The sequence below is a fragment of the Malaya genurostris genome, chromosome 3, assembly GCF_030247185.1.
Source record: "Malaya genurostris strain Urasoe2022 chromosome 3, Malgen_1.1, whole genome shotgun sequence".
In the NCBI taxonomy this organism is placed as follows: domain Eukaryota; kingdom Metazoa; phylum Arthropoda; class Insecta; order Diptera; family Culicidae; genus Malaya; species Malaya genurostris.
In genome coordinates this window covers 158,711,159-158,733,900 of record NC_080572.1, presented here as the reverse complement: position 1 = coordinate 158,733,900, position 22,742 = coordinate 158,711,159, and the positions used below count along the sequence as shown (strand labels likewise).

General features: G+C 37.7%; 1 protein-coding gene and 1 long non-coding RNA gene across 2 annotated transcripts; one reads left to right on the top strand and one right to left on the bottom strand.

Moving 5' to 3' along the window:
- Nucleotides 1–15,221: 15,221 nt before the first annotated feature.
- Nucleotides 15,222–17,229, top strand: LOC131437931 (suppressor of cytokine signaling 6-like). The gene is made up of 2 exons (XM_058607622.1): nucleotides 15,222–16,042; nucleotides 16,111–17,229. The coding sequence occupies exons 1-2, from the start codon at nucleotides 15,330–15,332 to the stop codon at nucleotides 16,403–16,405; spliced, it is 1,008 nt and encodes a 335-aa protein (XP_058463605.1). The 5' UTR covers nucleotides 15,222–15,329; the 3' UTR covers nucleotides 16,406–17,229.
- A 2,248-nt stretch (nucleotides 17,230–19,477) lies between these two features.
- LOC131439071 (uncharacterized) lies at nucleotides 19,478–20,356 on the bottom strand. Its single transcript, XR_009231054.1, has 3 exons — nucleotides 19,873–20,356; nucleotides 19,654–19,787; nucleotides 19,478–19,586 (listed from the first exon to the last, which is right to left on the bottom strand). It is a non-coding gene; the product is annotated as an uncharacterized LOC131439071 (long non-coding RNA).
- Nucleotides 20,357–22,742: the final 2,386 nt, after the last annotated feature.

Sequence of the window (22,742 nt, the reverse complement as noted above, 5' to 3'; positions counted from 1 at the left end):
CGTTCCCCACGTCGATTCGGTGCTCATACAAACTCGTTCTTCCTAGTTTTCCTTTTATCGCCTTTGGAAATTTCCGAATTGCCTCATCTAAATGTCTATTCTGTTCCGGAGTTAGCTGTCTCATTTCAAGATTTTCAATCTTACCGTCGACCTTTTCCGTTTCTATCGTGCAGCATACCGCTTTTACTCCGAATTTATCCCAGAAATTCATTCCCAAGATAATGCAGTCTGGAATCGATGGAACCAATAGAACAGGTAGAACTTCATTCCGATCATTGTAGACTATTGGTAGATATACGTAATTGGTAATTGCGTGCTTAGTGCCATCTGCTGTTCGGATTCCAGCACTGATAGTTCCTTTCTGTAAGCTGAGTTTCTCAACCAGTTCAACTCTTCTCCAGAGAAGCAGTAGAGGATGGCTTGCGGTTTCGGGCAATCCATAAACCTATGACCTTCTTCGTCGCAATTCCAGCAAGTCGTGGTTAATCGTGGGATATTCGTGTTGTCTCGTTGTATCTCAAAACTCTTCTCTACTTGGTTGGTTGGATCACGGTGATTTCGATGAGCTATTTGGTCATCGGCATTTGACTCTTCCACTGGTGTGAAATTACTCCGATGCGATTGCCAGTAGCGATCTTTTGTTTCCATTTGCTTCAGCTGACATGCTGAGGTGCGTGGTTGCATGGGTGTACTAGGTAGCCGTTGCTGCAGCCTTGGAGATGAATTTGCTTGCCTAATGTGGTATTGTTGTTGCTGATTCTCCGTTATCGTCTTGCAGTTGTTTCTTCCGAATCTTGTGTGTTGATATCCTGGCCCTAAGCCGTTTGTTCTTTTCGCTCTTGCCCGTGCATACCAATCTATGGCATCTCCTTCTAGCAAGTGCTTAATGGAACTCAATAAGGTGGCATCATTCATGCCTTCCGATCGAGCAAAGGTCTCTACCCGATCTAGAAAAACGTTGAGTGACGAAGTGTCCTTGTCGCCTCTGAATTTAAACGGCCAATTGTTCACTGCTTTCTGCTATCTTCTTTCCTCCGCCCGTTCTGGAGCGGCTCTTTCCCGCTGCATGATACGGTCTATTTCGCTGCGCATTCTGCGGTAGTCTTCTTGAATTCGCTGTTCCATGATCTGTATTTCTCTCATCCTTGCCTCCAACGCGCGAGTATCCAGACCGTTTGTAATTTGTCGAGCCCTTTCATTCTCCCTTTGGCGGTAGGTAGGTGGCGGTGAACTATACCGGTCTGGACGTATCTGCCTTCTGTCGCCGTCTCGTGTTCGCCCACGAAAGAAGTTGGATAGCAGTGGCTGTCTGTCTAATGAAGGTTGGCGGCGCTGGTGATCGTTGCGATGTAGGCGGCGTGCATTGTTGAATTTGGTCTTCGCCAACCTGATTCGTGTTGTCTTCAGTTCCTCCCGTTGCTCCCTGTTCTTCGTCATTTCTTCTTTCTGGGGGGCTCGCCTGATTTGTTACACTTTCATTGCTTTGATTTCTATTCACTGCACTTGTTTCGATCAACTTATTTAACAGCACCTCGACGTGCATGGTCAATAGCGCGTGTGTCTCTTTCAATTCACCCGGTGGTCGAATTAAACGTAATCGGTCGCGGTAATGGTTAAGACGTGTACAGATTTGACTCAATGCTGCATTGTCGTCAGTGCGGATAGCCGCTTCTGTGTCAATGTGCAATTGATGTATTTGAGCTTCACACCGTTCGATATTAGACTGTGAACTCATTATGTGATCTGAGCAAGTGGGCTTGTTGTCCCTCAGAGATTCTTCTTCCACAAGCGCCTTCAACCGAAGGACTTTGCCTCTATGTGTCGTGGGACCTAAGTTTAGCACGTGACGTAGCGCTAACTCATAGCATACCTCTTCTTCTGTCAAGTGCGTGTAATCCATTTTGTGTAATTATGCATATGTGTTAAAATTGGATTATTTTACGAGACAATAATCGAAAACACAAACCAAAATTACTATGATAAAAACAAACCAATTTTCACAAAATGCTGAATTAAATTTTGTGGATTTTCAGTTGGGCGCCAATGTTGCCTCTGTCTGTTGAGGTGGTTGCAGAAACCTCAACAGTCCCGGTTGGCTCTAAAAAAACAAGCGCTCACAAAACTGATAACAAATAATTTTCATGCTCAACACTAAATTCTATTGTTGTTTCTCTTCCGCGTTCTTTCATTCTTCCTCATCTCATCCATCTACCCTATCCTCCTCTTCTACTCATGCATGCCTCCTTCTTCTCTCTACTCCCACGTTACAATATTTCGCATGTTAAATCTCTGCTTACGGACTAAATAATTTCAGCTTACTCACTAGTTACTACTTATGTGACTCACAACTCTCGGGGCCGTCACTCACGCGCTGTTGCTAAGTCTCCCGCACTGTTCCTCGTTGCATTCCGAGCCCTTTGTCTGGGTCACAGGCATTGCGCGAGCCACACTCCAGCGCATTGATCTCATATGATGATGATTCTTTCGTTCAGCTGCGATTGTCTCCTTCAGTTCTCGTTGGGACTATTGTCGTCGGATCCCTATGCTCTGCAGATAACCAGCGCCGTAGGGTTTGTTTCCTATCTCGTGCAACTGCAACGTGGTACTGCAATCCTCTAGCAAAAAGCGAAACTAAAAAAGAAAACCCTACGATCCAACGCAGTTAGTTTTGCTGGCAAATCAGAACCGTAATAAGCGACTTACTTCCAATGGAAGGTTTTTCGTATTTCCTCTTCGTGATCCTTTGCGTGTGTTGCTAAGTTTGCTTTCGTGCCGTGCCTCGACTCGCCCTTCCACCTCACGACGCTATTTTTACCGTCCGCCAGATTCTGTTAATGTGCCGGAAAGAAATCTGAATCTGCCACAAATGAAGCATTCAGTTTTGCAGGAGTTCTGGTTTTACGTACAATTTAGACTCACTACAACATCCACCTTTGCGAGCTGTTTTTTCGGCGGCCTTTGTCCCCATTTACAAAATGGCGGTGCTGACGCCAGCCATCCGGGATTTTCCTAGATTATCACAACTCACGTTAGTTTTGTGCCGTAATGTGATTTTTAGTTCGATTACCTTTTATAGAAAGTTGTGTGTCTACGCCGAATTCCGGATTTTCCTTGTTGGCTGAAATTTACTAGCACCACGCAATTATGCCCTGCCGTTCTTGTATCGTTCTTATTCTTGCATCAAGCTGAGTTGCGCTTGCAGTGTCTTTCGTGAGCTTGCTATGACTGCTACTGCTCACACGGAAAAGGTATTCTCCATCCAATGTCCGAACGGAGAACGCTTACGAATGAAAGAGCAACCGTGCCCAATTCTCTTTTGTTGCTTAGACCATGACAGCGCTATATCGTGCAACCTTTCTCCTGTGGAGTAGAAATGCCGGAGCCATGCTCTTCGCTTCCAATGTTGCTTGATTCCGTCGCTCTTGATTCTGCTCTTTTTGATTTTCCGATACTGTGTCTGTCTCTTTCGAGTACATGCATAGATTAGAGTGCGCACGACCGCATTCCTTACGATGTGCGTCTCTCACTTTCTTCTGACTGAGGGATAAGTGATGTTTTGGGAGAAATCGTGCGACGGAGCGTGATTGAGTGAATGTATTACAATATTCTGACTGAGGGATAAGTGATGTTTTGGGAGAAATCGTGCGACGGAGCGTGAATGTATTACAATATTTTGTCCTCTAATGCTATGCCCTAGTTCTTATTCTGACTTAGTCTATTTGTGCTTAGAGCAAAACAACATTAAACGTAACAACCAGTTAACTCAATGGGTCCTTTGGTAGTCATAGGAGGGGCCAGTGGAGATGCCAATCTTTCACCTACTACAATCGCAAAAAAAATTATCATTTCATTTTGTGAGCAATATCTAAGAGCGACGTCGTATGAAAATTCTGATGAACTCAGCGGAATGCGAAAGAGAAACGTCCGCCTTTTCATATCACAGAGGTTAGTCGAATTATTAGGCGTCGTACGCATTAAACTGAAAGCCGATAACGAAAAAAAAAATTTTGATGCAAAAAGTCTTAGAATTGCACATGGAACGTCGAGATTTAGTGTCACCTTGAAAAAATTTTTTTTTGAAAAAATCGACTTTCTGGGATTTTTCAGAATTTTGTTCAAACGAGCCTAAGCTTGTTAAATCGGTTTAGCCATCAACAACGCGTTTTGTCGGTTACGTCACTTCAATCATCATATCTCCGAAACCAAAAGTCAATGCCATTTGATCCTCGAAGCCTAGGCATGTTAAAATTGGTTCTGCCATTTTCGAGAAACTTGCGCAGTCAAAACATAACGCGTTTTGTCGGTTACGTCACTTATACCATCATATCTCCCGAACCAGAAGTCGCGGTCATTTGATCTTCGAACTTGATCAATGGCCCATTACTAGCTTTCATACGAACCTAAGCTTGTTGAAATCGGTTAAGCTATCTCTGAGAAAATTGCGCGTGTAAAAAATTCGTTGAAAGGTGCACATACATACACACACACATTCACACATAGACATTTTCCTATCTCGTCAAGCTGAGTCGATTGGTATATAACACTATGAGTCTCCGAGGCTCCATTCGATAATTGCTTTTTTAAGCAATTTTAATACTAATAGCTCTTGCCCTATAGAGAAAGGCAAGAGCTATTCTCAAGGAGGACATGCCGCAATTGGAACTACATATTGAGAGTGGACTCCGCACTTTAAGCTCAGAGCCATATATTTCGAAAGGACCATCAACGAAATTCAATGGCAGTGCTAGAGCTGAATTTCAACCAACTACTTTGGTGCTCTCCACACCAACACAAATAGCTTTCATGCTTTCGCAAAAGCTATGAAAACATGATAACAGAGAGGATTGAATGACATAATGACATAAAAATAAAGAACAGGTTATTGCATGCAGCAGTGACATCCAAGACGCATATGATAATGTTAAGCAAATGCGCAAAATGAGAATTAACGAGTGCCTCATTAAATCAGTGCACAGCCTTTTAGAGACGTCGACTGACAGCGGCATAGGAGACATCGAACCCACTTCAAAGGACAACATGGGTGGGTCTCCACATGGTTCACCTCTTTGAGTCCTCTTTGCTTCTTAATCCATAACTTGTTCGAGGCCCGAAACCCTTGTGTAATACGAATAGATTTCACTGACAATGTAACCGTTTCATATAGAGTGCCAAATCTTGATGAACATATTCGTTCATGCAACTGTAGAAGCAATCAACGATCTCGCCCATCAGGTGGCTCCCAATACATGCAGCTCTTTAGTGTTCTCAAAAAGTTTCGGCGACGTTGATATAATTCCAACGATAAGTATGAGCGGGTTACAACTGCCATATAAACAGTACTACAGGGTCCGGCACTCGAAGTGTAACCAACTTCAGACCGCTCGCGCAGCTGACGCACGGGCATCAGCTCTCTAGAAATTTGCTAAATGACAGTTCGGAGTTGTATTGTTTACAAGCGCAAGAAAGCATTTTGCCAAAAGTGAACGCGAAAAAAAAATCTTGACTTGAGAGAGCGAAGGAGTTGCTTCGTTTGGCCGAAAGCGGTCAATTTCCGAACATTGTATTTTCTGACGAGAAAATTTTTCCAATTGAGCAATTCGTAAACTCTCAAAACGATAGGGTTTACTTGACCGACCGTTCATACGAGAATTTGAGTCATCGATTGGCCACCAGAAGGCAGCACCCGCAACAGATAATGGTTTGGGCCGCTGTAACCGCAGATGGGCGCTCTCCAATCGTTTTCATCGAGCCTGACGTCAAGGTAAATGCGACATATTATCGGGAAAGTATTCTGGAGGTTGCTTTGAAGCCGTGGACATTTCGGTGGCAGACCATGGACGTTTCAGCAGGACTCGGCACCGTCTCACAAAGCTCGAGTGAACCAAGAATGGCTGGAAAACAACGTTCCGAACTTCATCACGTCCACACAATGGCTCTCGAATTCACCAGATGCGAATCCAATGGATTATTCTCTTTGGGCCATTTTGGAGAGCAAAGTCCGAACTAAAAGATACACCAGTCTCGAGGCGCTGAAAAAAGTTATTGTCCGCGAGTGGGCCTAAATACCTGCAAGTCACATTCGGCAACTTGCGATTCGTTTTTTGATCGTCTCAAGGCCATAGTCAAGGCAAAAGGTGGTCATATCGAGCAAAAGTGAATTTATTCTGAATTTTGTATTATTTTTACACATTTTGTACTTTGAATTAAGTAAAAGTAATTTTCCAAACTGAATTTATGGCCTTTTTAATTGGTTACACTTCGAGTGCCGGACCCTGTACTAGGCCTTCATCTAACACCGACATTATCATGGCGAAAACACTTTCTGAGGGCAAAGCATCGAGCAGCCATATACACTAACTTTATGAGATCAGTAGCCGGTCAGAGCTGGGGATCTAATTCAATGGCAATGTTGACGATCTACAAACCATGTATCAGACCGATCCTAGAACACCCTTCAATTTTCTTCGGAAACGCACCAGAAGCGGATACGATCATACTCGATACAATGAAACTGTATAAGAATTGCACTGGAATCAACCAAACTGGTTCCTTAGATGTTATCAGGGGAATAACACCGAAGAGACATAACAACAATGAAATTCGTTGAACGTCGGTATCCCCTACAAACATGGGATGAAAAGTTCGTCAGGACTACATTAGAAGGTCACTCAGTCAGCTGTATACGGCGGAATGTTTTTCAATACAGGTCCTACAGCGGATAAGTAGATACTATCGACACTCTACCATGCTTTCAATGTGATTTGGACATTCGACATAAACTGGTAAAAGTTCTTTATACCATTCACTATGCCATCTCACGGGATGTAAATTATACAGCATCTAAAGCAGTGAAGCGAATACGGAATATGAAAGTGGCGGCGCGGTAACGAACTTGGGAACGCGTGCGGAGGACGATAGACTGCCGGTCCCAGACCTCCAAGAAGTCGAGGAGGTGGTAAGCCGGTTGAAAAATAATAAGGCCGCTGGCGTTGACCAACTACCAAGCGAGCTACTAAAACACGGTGGTAATGCACTAGTGAAAGCACTGCACTGGGTCGTTACCAAGATCTGGGAGGACGAGATTTTACCGGAGGAATGGATGGAAGGAATCGTGTGTCCCATCTACAAAAAGGGCGATAAGCTGGATTGCTGCAATTACCGCGTGATAACTCTGCTGAACGCCGCCTACAAGGTACTCTCCCAAATCTTATGCCGTCGATTTTCACCGATTGCAAACGAATTCGTGGGACAATATCAGGCAGGATTTATGGGCGAACGCGCTACCACGGACCAAGTATTCGCCATCCGCCAGGTGTTGCAAAAGTGCCGCGAATACAATGTGCCCACACATCACTTATTCATCGATTTCAAATCAGCCTACGACACAATCGATCGAGAACAGCTATTGAAAATCATGCACGACTACGGATTCCCGGACAAACTGATACGATTGATCAAGGCTACAATGGATTGAGTGATGTGCGTTGTTCGAGTATCGGGGATAAACTCGAGTCCCTTCGAAACTCGCAGAGGGCTACGGCAAGGTGATGGCCTTTCATGTCTGCTATTCAATATTGCTTTGGAGGGTGTGATAAGAAGAGCGAGGATAGACACGAGTGACACGATTTTCAGAAAGTCCGTCCAGCTACTTGGTTTCGCTGATGATATTGATATTATAGCACGCAACTTTGAGAAGATGGAAGATACGTACATCGGACTAAAAGCTGAGGCCAAGCGGATCGGGCAAGATGGATCGATCAAATTGAGGACGACCTGCGGACCCTTCGCAGCTACCGAGGCTGGCGGCGAACAGCCATGAACCGAGTTGAATGGAGACGCCTCCTGTATACATATATACCCGCGTGGTCTACGACTGAAAGAGTAAGTAAGTATGTTTAACAGTAATGTTTCGGCCTCATTTAAGTTTCAAGAACCTGCATCTGTTTATATAGAAGAGTTGGCAGCAGTTCATTAAAGCTTGCGTGTAAACGCCACATCATCTTCAAATAATTATTTCCTCTTCACAGATAGTCTGATCGCAATAAAAGCCAAGACTAAACCGTTTTTCTTGGGCAAAATAAGACAGTATCTGAACGAATCACTATAGTCTGGAGAACCGATAATTTAGCCAAATGTGGTGCGCTTAAGAGTAAAATCTATGTGCGACTAATTACGTTCAACGAACACTATAGCGCGTCTCGGCAAAGTACACTTGCCAGCTTCTTGGAATAAAGATGCACTCAAATATACCTGAAATATCGACAAAGGCATGGTTCAGGAGGCTGGAAAAAATTCGTGCGACTCTGACTCATATTGCAATCGTTCCGCAACTCCGTCTAACTTGAGCAAAGACTCTCTACATGTTCATCTGTGCATAGGCCAAGACAATTCAATACAATCGCCAATCTAAATCCCTCTGTCTTTGTTGGACGGGTAAAATTTTTGTAACTAATTATCGTTTTTTTATACTTAATGATCTCGACCGATGCGTGACAACATTGATGAACAAATCAAATGCTCATTCCTTTTTAATGATTTATTTTTGTTGTTGAAGCGTGAGTCACCGTGAAATAGTTTTTATTAAAGTATTCATTACAATTTAACGAGAAAAGCAGACAATTTTGCGAAAGAACTGCCGCAGAGCAGGTGCTTTGTGTCTGCTACTCTGATTTTGAGTTGCGTCTCTTTCGCTTCATATGTAATTTATGTGTATCAGAAGCATAGGGTGAATTAGACTGGTCATGCGATATGTTGACTGATCTCTTGCAGGAAGTGTATGATTATTAATTGAACTGCGTGGTGCCATCTGTATTTAGACTGTCTCTTCTTGTGTTTCACATGCAGTATAGTTTAATTGGCATAACAATTTGCACGAATAGGGGAAGTTCGATTTCCGTCATGGCGGCAACTTTTTCGCAAAATTTTCATTTCGCTGTTGCATTCGTCTGTTTTTTTCAATTTGTTTTTCTCGCTTAATACTGATAAAAACTTAAAATAAGCTCAAGGCGTAGTTTCAACTTATCAATACCCTATGTGGAAACAAACTGGAATAGAACAGAGGAAAATACCGAAATGAAAAGACGAAAAATATTAAAAATATGTATTATTTATTTCCATACCGATTGAGATTTTAATTATTTTGTAGAATTAGTTGATTTGCATCTATACATTCTACGACTCTGGCCATCAAACAGTTCATTAAATCGAGATTATTCAATGCTCTTGTAAGTAGCTCTATTTTTTTCTCTTTAGTCATTTTTGGGACCTGATTACCGTGCAGAATCTCAATGTTGATTTCTATATCGTTAACATCTCCATTTTTCTGGACCGTCGATTTTTCTTTGCTAAAATGAGCCCTGGCCAAATCAATCGATCTTCTCAATGGATGCAGAAAGTTATCTTCAATTTCATTGATGTAGTTCCAAATCGATGTGCGATTCAATTTGTCACGGATTAGGAGGAAGCGCAGAATGTTCAACCCTGATATGATCGTGTCAGTGTTTTCTACTAAATCCGTTTCAATTCCTTTTTTCAAAATGCATATCTCTTGCAATAGTAGATTCTTAAGTGGTTTACCGATAAACCAGTGGCTTGGAGTTCCGGATGAATGGAGCTCTTCATGTATTATATCTTTAAATGTTGTTGCAATGAACGAATGTAATCCGTTGTGCTGTACGATTTTAAAAAGATTTGTGATTACCAAGTACCTGCCCTCGGTGTCAAAACGATATATATAATCTCGCAAAAGAAGCGTTCCTTCCTTTCGACTACGTTCGATACTAGAGTAGATTATAATATTTGAAAGACTTTTGCAGAATAATTGATGAATTTTCAAATCCAAATTATCCGATTTTATTTTTACAGTACCAAGTATGTTGCATAGATTTCGGGCCAACAAGATTCCTTTGTAATGAACTACAGTATGATCATGATTCATCAATTGCATAGAGTGATACAATCCAATTTCATAAATGTAGTCTGGTAGATATACTTTCGGGTATGATGTAGCCATATTTTCACCGATCAGCAAATAGCACATCATAGCCAGCGAAAGTAGGGAGCATTTTTCATCGTTCATAAATATATCACGCGAAGAGTCCTTACTGGCATTTTTCACTGGCCAACGAATGCGTTTTTCGCTATATTGATACAAAGCAAAAGGATTCCCTATTAATCCAGTTAAGTTTGATGCGAGATCTTCAGCAACCTGGCGAGTGTATGTCTTCACGTCTAAAATTTCAAATGGGAAAATATAAAGCAAAGCAATGACCTTAACTAACAAATACTAAGTACCTAATTTTATCGAACTTGCATTACTACAGTCAGTTATTTCGGAACGATGAATTTTAAGAAATATAAGCGGTTTACTCATTAACTTTAAAATGAAACAAATTATTACATTCCTTCGCGTTGTACCATTGTTTCGGAAAGTTTCATGAGGAGTATTTTTCAATTCTATGACAATCGGCTCCAAAAAAAGGTTAACTGTAATATATAGCTGTAAGATGCGTCGTATTGTTTCGTCGCTCTCTAGAAGTTTTTCTTCGTGTCCTGAAACATTTGCCATATATTCCGGTAGGGTAATCCTTTCGATATAACAATAAACCGAGTTAAGACTCAGTTCTAGAGAACGCGCTTTAGTTTCTTTCAACCTTAGCAATACAACTTGAAGTATCTTGAGAAAACTGGTAAATATATCATCGTTTTTCGATAGTTCAATTCGTTCCAGTAATTCAAAAAGAACTTCTTGTGGAGTGCATTTTCTCGCAACAATTTTTAGAAGATCTTCGCACGTTGTAAATAACAGTAAGTCATTCGTTAAATTTTCTTCCGTCAGGTTGATTATTAGTACCGAAACGATATCCATACAATCCGCATGCAACAGTGATTCATTCTTTCCGTCTTGTATTAATGTACGTGCTTCCTTATAATCTCCATTTTCCAACTTTTCTTGTAACAACTTTACAAAGCTCATGACTTCACAAGTACAATTAAAAATAGAAACAAACGCTCTTATAAAACGCAATTCTTAACATAAGTGGATTGTTTCGATTATTTTGACAGGTTAAACTCTACCAGTATAAAAACTCACGAATGACTGAACATTGAATATAACTACCTTAAAATTGCTCGATATTTTTTCTAGTGCAAATATAATTTGTCACTTACCAGTAATTCTGTACCGATAATGACGAAAAATGAAACTTCCGACAGTGTTCATTATTAGAATACTGATATCCTGCTTGTAGTTTTCGAAAAAATACTACCCAAATTATTTATTCTTGAATATACATACTAATACTAGAGTGACTATAATCAGAGCTGTTCGTTTGGAATGACAGCAGAGTTACCATATTCACAGATTTTTCTATAAAACTGCAGATTTTGTTGCATATTTTGCCACACAGATTCTGTGTCACAGAACACAGATTTTATCAAAATTCACAGATTTCTACAGATTTTTGTGAATATTTCATAAAAATGGCAGATTTTTAAAATGTTTTTCACAGATTATGGGCGAAAATATGTAACACAGATAGTACACAGATTTTTCAAGATAAAACCGAGAGAACGACACTTAAAAACTTTATTCCTGATCCAAAAGGATTAATCGTCTTTTTCGGTTGTGCATTTTCTTGTAGCTACTTTTTTTATGTTTAGTGATCATAGTAACGGATGGTTATGGATCGATCGTTTTTTTGTTGGGTTTTTGATGGTTCGAAATATTACCTTAGTGATTGATACGTTGTTGATAACTATATTTGTGTTAATGAAGCTACAGAATTGTCACTAGAAGAATAATGACCGGAAGAGATCCTAATTGATTTATTATAGAGGATGCATATTTCAATCAGTTCTTTGTCGAAAGTAGAGAACAATATCACATAATAGAGTGATAAATACTTCCGAGATTATCTGTTAAAATTTCTTTTCAGCCGAGGGGGACGACAGATCCGGATGATGCCAAGAAAAACTTGAAAAGTCAATGGAAACTAATCAAATTGCATTTATCCTCATTAACCGTTCAAAAGCGCATCCAACCGTAGATAAGAAAGTCGAAGCACATGGGATTTCCCCTAAAGTATTCTTGTATTTTCCTTCATGACATTTAACGAGTTGTCAATACAACGCAACCAATCACGAAAATAAATTGCTGGATAAAAAAATACGTTTCGTGGTGCATTAAATAATAAAAAATTTCATGAATTTGATTATTTGACTTGTTAAGAACTATAAACATGAACGCGGGACTATGTTTGAGATTTTAAAGTAGGATTTTGAAAGGCGGTTGTTACAGTTCGATAAAAAAAGCTAACTATGTACAAATACAACTACTCGAGAATAAATTGCTATTGGTTTCGTATTAGTAAAACTGTCCTAATCGCTAAATTTTGCGTGAATTTTAGACGAATTGAACATCATCTCTACCGCAGGTTGACATAAATCGAGACGCCAGAACTAAAGCTCTTGCACGAAATAAGTCTTTACGCATAGCTGTAAAGTACCACATCAGCAAATGTTTCGCAACTAATTTCTGCAAAGAATATTGAAACTACTACTTTTATAGTTTTACACAATAGAACTATTTGTATCGAATGCAATTACAATTACAATTGAGAGAGTATGGAACTGTTGGAAGGTAAACATATTGATTTTAGCGAGCATATTTTCCACCGTATATTCATCCGGATGGTCTTCTTCGCGTTGTCTGAATCAACAGAACAGAAATTCGATTGTGCTAACTGTGATGTTTGTTCAGAAGGTCATAAGCATAGCTTCGCGTCGAGCTTATAGCTGGTTTGATAGCGATCTCCTCTTGGCTGAAAACGGTGTAGTGGAGATAATGTTTCGTCCATGAATGAGGAAATGACGTATGATATAAGTTTTAGAAACTCGACGGTTCTTTCGGAATTAGCAACTTAATCTTTGAGGGTATTTAGAACATCGATGTTATCGATGTCATTTTCTGTACTGGCTTGAAGTTCATTTTATCATTTTCGCTAATATCTGATAGGGACAATCCGTGCCTGTCCTTCGATACATCGGCAATCAATTTTTCTAGATGTAATTTAGATATTCGAAACTTTTCTACAAAGACAAGTTAATCAATTAATATTTATATCGGCTTATTTTGTATTTTCACAGCACGATGAAAAATCTCCTGTTAGAAGAGTTTTACAAAAATGAATTTGTAAAAGTAGTATAGTATAGTATAGTTGGAAAAATATATAAAATCGAAAAACAATATTTCTTATGATCACTCTTTACGTGGAAAGTAAGTTTAATATTGTTGTTTTATATGCAAACAATGAAAAAATACAAATATTATGTTCGTAGTCTTGCAACGGATCTAGACTTCGAAATCCACCTTATAATCGCCCGTTCTCCCGAGAAAAACCGGAATTAGGATGGAGATTGAAATCTTTCTGTGCACTTCCATGCGTCTGGACTCGCAACATGAGCTGAAAGTTGACGTAAGTCAAGTTCTATAGCGTCCAAATAGCTTTCAGTTATGTTGGCTAGAGCACCGTTCACAAATCCAACATATTCCAGTATAGTTTTTATGTTACACGGAATCTCTCCTACTTCTTTCTCCAATCTTTACCAAAAAATGTTTCTGAAAACTAATGATTTAAAAAATATCATCATTGTATTTAAAATTTAATACCGTTGTTCCTTGAATAATAAAAAACGTCAGTCTTTGAATTTATGTTTTCCTTCAAGTGACATTTGAAACTTTCAAGTTTCATTGCTTATTACGATACATCATATCTCCATGGTTATGTTTTTAACCAGCAAAAACCCAAGAAAAGACGATCGATCCATATTCAACTGTTACTATGTGTAGCAAAGAGAAGGAAAGTGTGCACGATCGTATGCAGCGTAATCGAAGCGAAGTGCATATTTTTAGTGAATTCTGGCAGAACTCCGGCAAAAACGACTGGCAGACATAGCCAGCCGACTGGGGGGAAATCTGCCCGCCGAGTACAAGTGGGACAACAAAAATGTCTACAAAAAAAGTCTGCAGATCTGGCATCTGTAATATGATCTCCCGGTGCCAGCCATCTGACACCGGTATGTGAGCACCAGCCATTTGAAAGTATACCGATTACGTTGAGCCCCTCACGTTTCGAGCCCCAAACACTGCGATGTTTTGATACTCATCGCGACTCTCAAATTGTGAAAATTATCTTCACTTGATGTCCCAAAACACTGTCTGCTGTATTTTAGGTAAACCGACAAGTTATTGTGAAAGAGTCGACACAAAATTCACTAAATTTCGTGCACTAAACAAGGTGAACGCGTTAAACAAATGCATTACTATTTGTTTGTTTACGTTGCAATCAGCTGATTTTGAAGTTCCGATTTTGATCTCATCAAGATGGCGTCGTGACAGGAGGCCGCCCGGTGCAGATTTACCAGAGATGCCAGATCTTCAGACTTGTCTGTAAATCTGCAGATTTCGTATATAGTGCTGCAGACTTTTTTTGTTGAGGAGACTTTTGCAAACTTAAGAAAATCGAGTTTTTCGCAGACTTTCGTCAAAATGTACAGACTTTTGAAATTGCCACCTTCTTTTTTGCTCGCCGACGAAGTTCAGTGTATCATATTTGATTGAGAAATTGGTGCCAGCAAAATATACTTGCTGACTGCAGAGCTATTTGAAATTTTTACCTGACATCTCTGAAATTTACAGATTTTTCTGCTGAGAAATTCAAGTTTAAATACGGCAACCCTGTCTGTTCTAGGCCACACCAACACATTCACGCGTGGATTGGACTATAGTCCAATCCACGTGCGAATGTGTTGGTGTGGCTATTCTCAGCAGTTGAAAGGTTAATGCTAGTGGGAGTATGTCGAAATAACCCAGTGAATTTTGTCGAGCCGCATCGTGTCAATTATTGAAGACATATATGCAATAAAAAACACTGCAATGCCACGAGAACAGTTGAGAAAGACAAAAAATTGTTCATGAAACTCTATATCACGTAATGGAACTGTCTTCTACTTGGTTCATTAGTTCATAGCTTACGAAATTCTATATGCATTTTTCGCAGTGTATGATTATGAGTCAAAAATGTTTTACCTCAGTGTAAAATTGAACCCACAACAAACTTTGACTTCGGCTCGCACACATTCTAATTTCGTATATGAATAGATCCGGGCACTCTGCATCGGTGTGAGTAACAGAGACGTCAAATTGCTCAATAATTGTTTGTTTATGTGACCTTGTTAAATGTTCACGTCGAGTTGTATGAACTGTCAAAAATAGATATTCATGAAATATTTTTATTGCTAGGTACTACAAAAATATAGCAATTTTTAGTATGGAGGAACAGAAGCGAAGTGAGAATGTGTATCGATTCAAATGGTTTATGTCATTATCAAGAAAAAGATCACCTAGATTGAATAATCCCAAAGAAAATGGGAGTTCCGATAAAATGGAAAACAATACCAATGGAGTTTTCTTTACCCTTCGCAAACGATTCCAGAAAAAACTTACGTCTATTAAAGTGAAGGCATACGAACCTGAATTAGGCTCGAATACAATAAGTAATAATAGTATTTTAGACAGTGATCGATTTGTAACTGGCTCTTCAAGCTCGGTGGGCAATAACGATTTTGCACGTATAGTTATCGAAAGACACAGTCAAAATCCGATTCGTTTCTCTTCCCCAAACGCCCATGTACCTGTGATACCATGCGGAGATTCGTCAAACTCGTTACCTATGTTGCCAAATTCGTCAAACTCGTTTCCTATGTTGCAAACGGCAACATCGGCAGTTACCAGATCGGATACAATTTGTAACAATGTTACTAGTTTAGATACTACGATGGAACAAATGAAAATAGAATTGCTCAAATATGGGTGGTACTGGGGTAAGCTGACGCGTGCTGCCGCGCAAAAACGTTTAGCCAGACAGGACAATGGAACTTTTCTTGTGCGAGACTCACAAACTGAGAAATATCAGTTTACCGTTAGTTTTCGAAGCTCAGGAATAACTCTGCATTGTAGGATTGATTATAAAGATAATTATTGGTAAGATCAATTAAATACCAGCATTGGAGAAAAAACTTTCAGTAACACTAACTTATTCTCAATTTTAGGTCATTCTCAGGTTTAACTACACCAACTCAATGCGAAACAATGATTGACCTGATTGAAGACACTATGAAGAAATCCGAGTTCGGCATGATTGGATTTGTGAAACAAACCTCACCACTTACTCCACCTTTTCCGGTTCGTTTGACTAAACCAATCAATCGTTTCTATGAAGTTTCTTCATTGCAACATTTATGTCGATTCATTATTCGACAGCGAATTGATACTAAAAATATACATTGTTTGCCTCTTCCAAGCAAGTTGAAAGATTACATTGAAGAAAATTTTTATGACTTATGAATAGAATAGGTTTATTAAGCAAACCTTAAAAGACGAATGCAGCATTAAATTTAAATGTTCTAGAGACCTCAAAGGAAAACACATTGCAATGAAACACTCAAAATTGGCCAGTTTTAAATGTATCATCTAGGTTGTAGCGAAATTACTAACACTGAATGTAGAAATATGTTTAAATTAAAAACAACATGTCGTATTATTTTTAGTTCATCTACAACAATTAACAGAGCGTTACATTCTACATGTATTGATATTTTGTCCTGTAGGTGTATTTATCTACATTATGCATAAGGACATTATAAGAGTATTTCTTAATAAAACATGTTTCAATCGATTACTTTAATGTTTGTTTTAGCGGCATCTTCGATAGATTCCAACATAGTCTATTCAAAGCAGCGAAATGACTGTTTTCGTCTCCTTTAGGAATTTTATTCACATTTTTTTAAAGAATGAGTAACATCGAATTTCGGTAAAAAATTCTGTTTTGCTGAATTTCTGAATTATTTGAAATTAAACAAAATATAAAATGAACAATTAGTTATCTCTTTCGAACTAGCATTAAGAACGCTCAACAAATAATAATTGCCATGCCATATGAAGAAAAATACCCAGTAGTCGGTTAATTATCTAGTGCAAAAATAATAGAGCCAGCAAAACTATTTCGCTCAATATATAAATGCTGAGCAACTAAGAGTAAATTCAATGAAACATGGCCAGATCGGAAACTAAAACCGAAATCGTCACGGATGAAAAATTCGAAATGTATGAATGTCATAGCTAATGTTGATTTGTAAAAAAACATTTAAACAAGGAAGATGCATTTTGGCTAGGATTTATATATATAAGTATATATATATATATATATATATATGTATATATATATATATATATATATATATATATATATATATATATATATATATATATATATATATATATATATATATATATATATATATATATATATATATATATATATATATATATATATATAATATAAAAATAAGGTATGTTTTATTGTAACAACCAAAGAAATGTAAATAAAAATGTATCTCTACTTAAGCATAAAGCTCTGATATGTATCTTAAAATCAAAAAGGGAGATTCTTTGTTTCAATAGCCTTACATGAGACAATGTTATTGTAAATCCAAAGTTTTGTCAATACCGCTTCAATACAACAATTCAACTCGAAAGGAACAGTTTATACCATATTTGAAAGAGACTATAAACAATTTCATAAATTTCAATCCTTCAACAGCACTGAGTAAAAAGCAGTTTCATAAGACAATGACTTATGAACAAAGTAGAAAACATTTCCTTTAGGGGTAGAGATCAGTGCGGTAAAACATCATTTCAATCAAATATTGTTAGATGAAAATGAAATTTATGGCCGTTGGCTGTCAGCAGATCCCTTCTCATTCATTTTACTATTGTTGCCGAAGCTCCCAGGATTCATCGTCAAATGAATAACCGTACCTAGTCTTGAAGTTTTGCTTGCTCAGTTCATAGTGCCAAGTAGTCTACCTGTTTTATTGTCTTCACTGTGGGTAGTGAGCAAGTACGAATGAATAGGCGAAAATATCAACTCGTTAACACAAACTCTCGCAAACCCTAATGATAAATAGAGGGTGGCGGTTCTCATTTGAGTTTTCAATTATCGCCAGCAAGTTAAACTCGATAATTCCGACTGTATGAAATGTATTGAGATCGATATATATATATATATATATATATATATATATATATATATATATATATATATATATATATATATATATATATATATATATATATATATATATATATATATATATATATATATATATATATCTATATATATAAAAATGCAGAGATCATTCTTTGTAATCGAATCACGTAAGAACGGATGGACGGATTGAGATGCTTTTTTTTTGTTTGATCAGTTTTTTACCCCCACCGGGTTCGTACATCAAAAAAATTAGGAAAACTTACCGGAAAAGTGGGAAAAACCACTAAAGTTATTTTGTATGGACAATGGAATTTTCCACTGAAAAAGTCGCCAATGATTGCTAGATCTACAATTGATGTTTGGCGCACAAGGAGATGCTCAGTATTTCACCGTTGAAGAAAAGAATACTAGATCGTTGGAAAATCGTTTGGCGCGCAACGAGTAGTTTTGGGTGGAGATTTTACATGCATGATTGATTCGTCATTTGGAAACACGTGCCTAATAGGGTATCAAAATCATTACTTGCCAAATGACCTTATAGTTGAATGCACATGATTGTTTTAGCTATACCGTAAACAGAAGCTAAAGTTCTAATATATTTTACCAGTAGATGTAGTTAGATGAATAATGTTGGCCATCGTGGTCTTGAGTTGAACAAATCAAATAATGTAACGATTTTTTTTACGTATCAATGATAGGATTCTGCTGTTGAAATAATGAGTTCAGATGAAAATATTTTCCTGGTATTTATCATGCTGAAGTTTGTTCAGCCGATTCGGGTAAGTTTTCAAGAGTGGTTTACTTTAAAACGGTCTGCTTAGGATGCTATTCATGACATTTCTGTATGAAATGTTCAAAACGACGAATGTAACAATGAGAGATTCTCTTTGTTTACTTTCTCTTTCGATTATTGCGAAACATTCCTGCTTTTTGTCGGTAATTTATTCAGTGCAGATTCAAAGATGATACACTCAGAAAAACAGTATGGTAACTGTTACTATATAGAGGGCCAACTTGACCATGAGCGTATAGTGGTTTTCAGCCGACTATGAAATCAGATGATTTCAACAATAGTCAAGTTCATGTTCACTATGAATGGTATCGGCTCTAGAATAGTAATATTGAACAGTGTATTGCATGAATAACTAATACGATTGAGATGGTTAGCCTAACCATGACCGAATATTTTTTTAAATTGTAGTTTTTGCTATAACCAGAGTCATGGTATTTTTGACATTTCACTTCTAGTTACTTTGAAACTAAAAGCAGTGATTGATTCAACAATGCTGAAGATCAGCAAAACATGAGATAATGTTGAAAAGTTTTATGAATTTAAATTCTAAAATAAGAACAACAAATTCATTAAACTCTATTTTATTTTCGCATCAAATCAAATGATATTATACCTGGTGAAATATTGCTTAGCATTGCTTGATAGTATCAGTTGATCCAAGGCTCTGTCCGGTCGAGTTTTTCCTGAAGCAGGAATTGGCAGCAGGAAAGAAATTATTAGCCAAGTCCAGATGTAAACCTCGATACCCACCTGCGATTGTCCGTCGGATTCGAGCGAATTGAATCCGGGAATCAAATGATAATCTTCCTTTTCATCAATCGCTTGATGTTGTTTCTACAGCGACCGATAATGAATAATAAACCGTATACGAGATGTTAATTTCACTGGAAAACATAACCGTTGCCGGAAAAATTGTTGAAAAATTGAATTTCAACGACGGAAACTAGTAAGGTCACAAACTTTACCTACCTGCAAGTCCTACCAAAGTACACAGTCACAATATAGAATATTTTGTTCAAATCCATCACTGATGTGTTACTCATGTACGAAATTTTCTGCTAAATTGTAACTTTATGTGACAATAACAGTACACCCGTTCATTGACAATTTGTATAGTCAGCACAAATGTAATACATAGTAGGTTGAAAAACACTATACGATAATGTGTTTACTACATAAATTCTGTTGATATGGACTACATGAATAGTGTTTTCAAACTTCATAATCGTCTTTTAAACCATGTATCTATTTATGGTAACATTATTATATTGTGAACATATTTACTAGTAGCAATAACTATTTCGCTTCTCATCTATATCAAGGCTCGAGAGCAATTTCACCTTACTAGAAATTGTGATTTTAACTATTTGTTCTTATATTTGAGATGACTACCATTGTCAGGATGACCATGCCAGAAAAGTCATAAATACAAATAGTTTAGTCAAGTCGTAGTCTTTGTTGTCTAGTAATTTATACAATGTAAATGGTGAATAGTCATATATCATGATTGTTGACACTTTTTAAGCGTATAGTTGAAATGAAAATGAAAAACAGGTTACGGTTACTATGGTTCTTTTCTTAGTGTAGCTTTAGTTATTATTATCGGTAAATAATTTGAGTGCAGGATTGCTAAGAGTACCGTAATAATCCAAAGAGAAAGTAAACAAAGAGAATCTCTCATTGTTACATTCGTCGTTTTGAACATTTCATACAGATTTGTAAGCTGCTTAAGCCAAATCATTTCATTTTCCGAACTTTTAATTACTTGACGAATTACCTTATGCGAATCATGAATATCATATCAGAAAGAGAAATCGTGGCATGTAAGAACCATTAGTTGTGAGATGTGATGTTCTGTACATTGGCTTTAACGATAAGAAGAATACTGGTATAATCACTCCTCATGTTCACTCCGCTAGAACGGAATATTGATTCTCAGGACTGAATACTAAGCAAAACGATGTGAGAGGCCTTTTAATACAATTCTTGAACGAATTCAGCGTTCATGTCAAAGTTTATGGACACAATATTTAATAAAAGGGTAATTTGAACTATCGAATGTCCAAAAATTTTTCATTTTATCGTTAATTTGTTAATGGAAAATTGATCCTGACATTATCATGCTACGAACATTCATCAAACACGACTAAATAATATCACTAGCGGTAAATCAGGTTATGGACAACCGTTCAAAACCAATTTATTACTTTCGATAATCCCTAAGGATTTGCTATTACATTTTTAAAAATTTACAGTATTTATCTTGGTCATCTCTTTTCCATCCATCTATTTATTTGTCTATTTAGGAGCAAGGGAAAAGCCCGCTGGAGCTGAGATTTTAATTCTCCTTCTCCAGCAGGCATAAACCTTCTCATCTTTTGTATCAACAGATAACATTTGTCCAAATGATACATAACGAAATCTTAGATTACCGTTATTTAAACTACAAAGCTAACTAACAACTATTGATATCGTCTAATTATCTTAATAAAACTAGCAGGTAAAGATTCGAAGAAAACGGGTTTTAATGGACGTTGACGTTGCACCAGTTAGAAAATACATCCAACTGTGACTGCAAGAAATTTGAGTCTTTCAGATCTTTGATAAGATGAAACAGCTTGAAATCGTCGACGAATGATAGCTTCATCATTGCAATGCGTAATTCAGATCATTTAGATATAGCAGAAATATGAATGGTCCTAGATGGCTTCCCTGAGGAACGCCAAAGCTCACGATGAATGGGAGTAACGCAGTCACCAATTTTCACGGTCGCACTACGACCAGTCAGATATGATTCAATCCAATCCATCATCGCATATGTCAAATCTTCAGTTTGAGATAGGTCTACAATCTCTGTTCAATACACTGACCCGAAGGATGAGATGGCAATCGGTGCATTTGTTTAGTTTTTGCTTAACAAAAGCATTGAACATATCCACAATAATTCTTGATGATATTTCTTCATCGGGACGAAGTTAATGTGTTCGATATGAATTTGTCGTAATTCGTTTGTTGTAAGCCAAGTAATCAGTAAAATAATGGAAAGAAACATTAACGTTTGACAACTCTGCTGTCCGAAAACATAAATTAAAAAAAAAATTCAGGCGAGACGAAGTTCGACGGGTCAGCTAGTATATATATAAAAATGCAGAGATCGTTCTTTGTAATCGCATCACGTAAGAACGGATGGACGGATTGAGATGCTTTTTTTTTTGTTTAATCAGTTTTTACCCCCACCGGGTTCGTACATCAAAAAAATTAGGAAAACTTACCGGAAAAGTGGGAAAAACCAATAAAGTTATTTTGTATGGACAATGAAATTTTCCACTGCAAAAGTCGCCAATGATTGCTAGATGATCGATAGGTGTTTGGCGCATAACGAGTTGCATAAGTGTTTGGCCGTCGAAGAAAGGAATACTAGATCGTTGAAAGAATCTTTTGGCGCGCAGCGAGTAGTTTTGTGTGAATATGCATACTTGAATTATGTGATTATTCATTTCAAGCCACGTGCTTAATTGGGTATCAAAATTATTGCTTCCTAATGACGTTTTCGCTTCAGAAAGTTAAAACTGACCCAGGGTAGTTTCATCAACCACTTTTAACGAAGCTGTGTTGGTTTCGCATTTAGTATATGGGATCTGAGCAAACCTCACAGAAAGAAATAATGTAATTTACACGACATGTAAATCAATAGCAACATGGAATAGACATGGGTTGAATCGAAAGTTTGATTGAAAACCATCATTTCACTTCTAGTTATTTTGAAACTAAAAGCAGTGGTTGATTCAACAATGCTGAAGATCAGCAAAACATGAGATAATGTTGAAAAGTTTTATGAA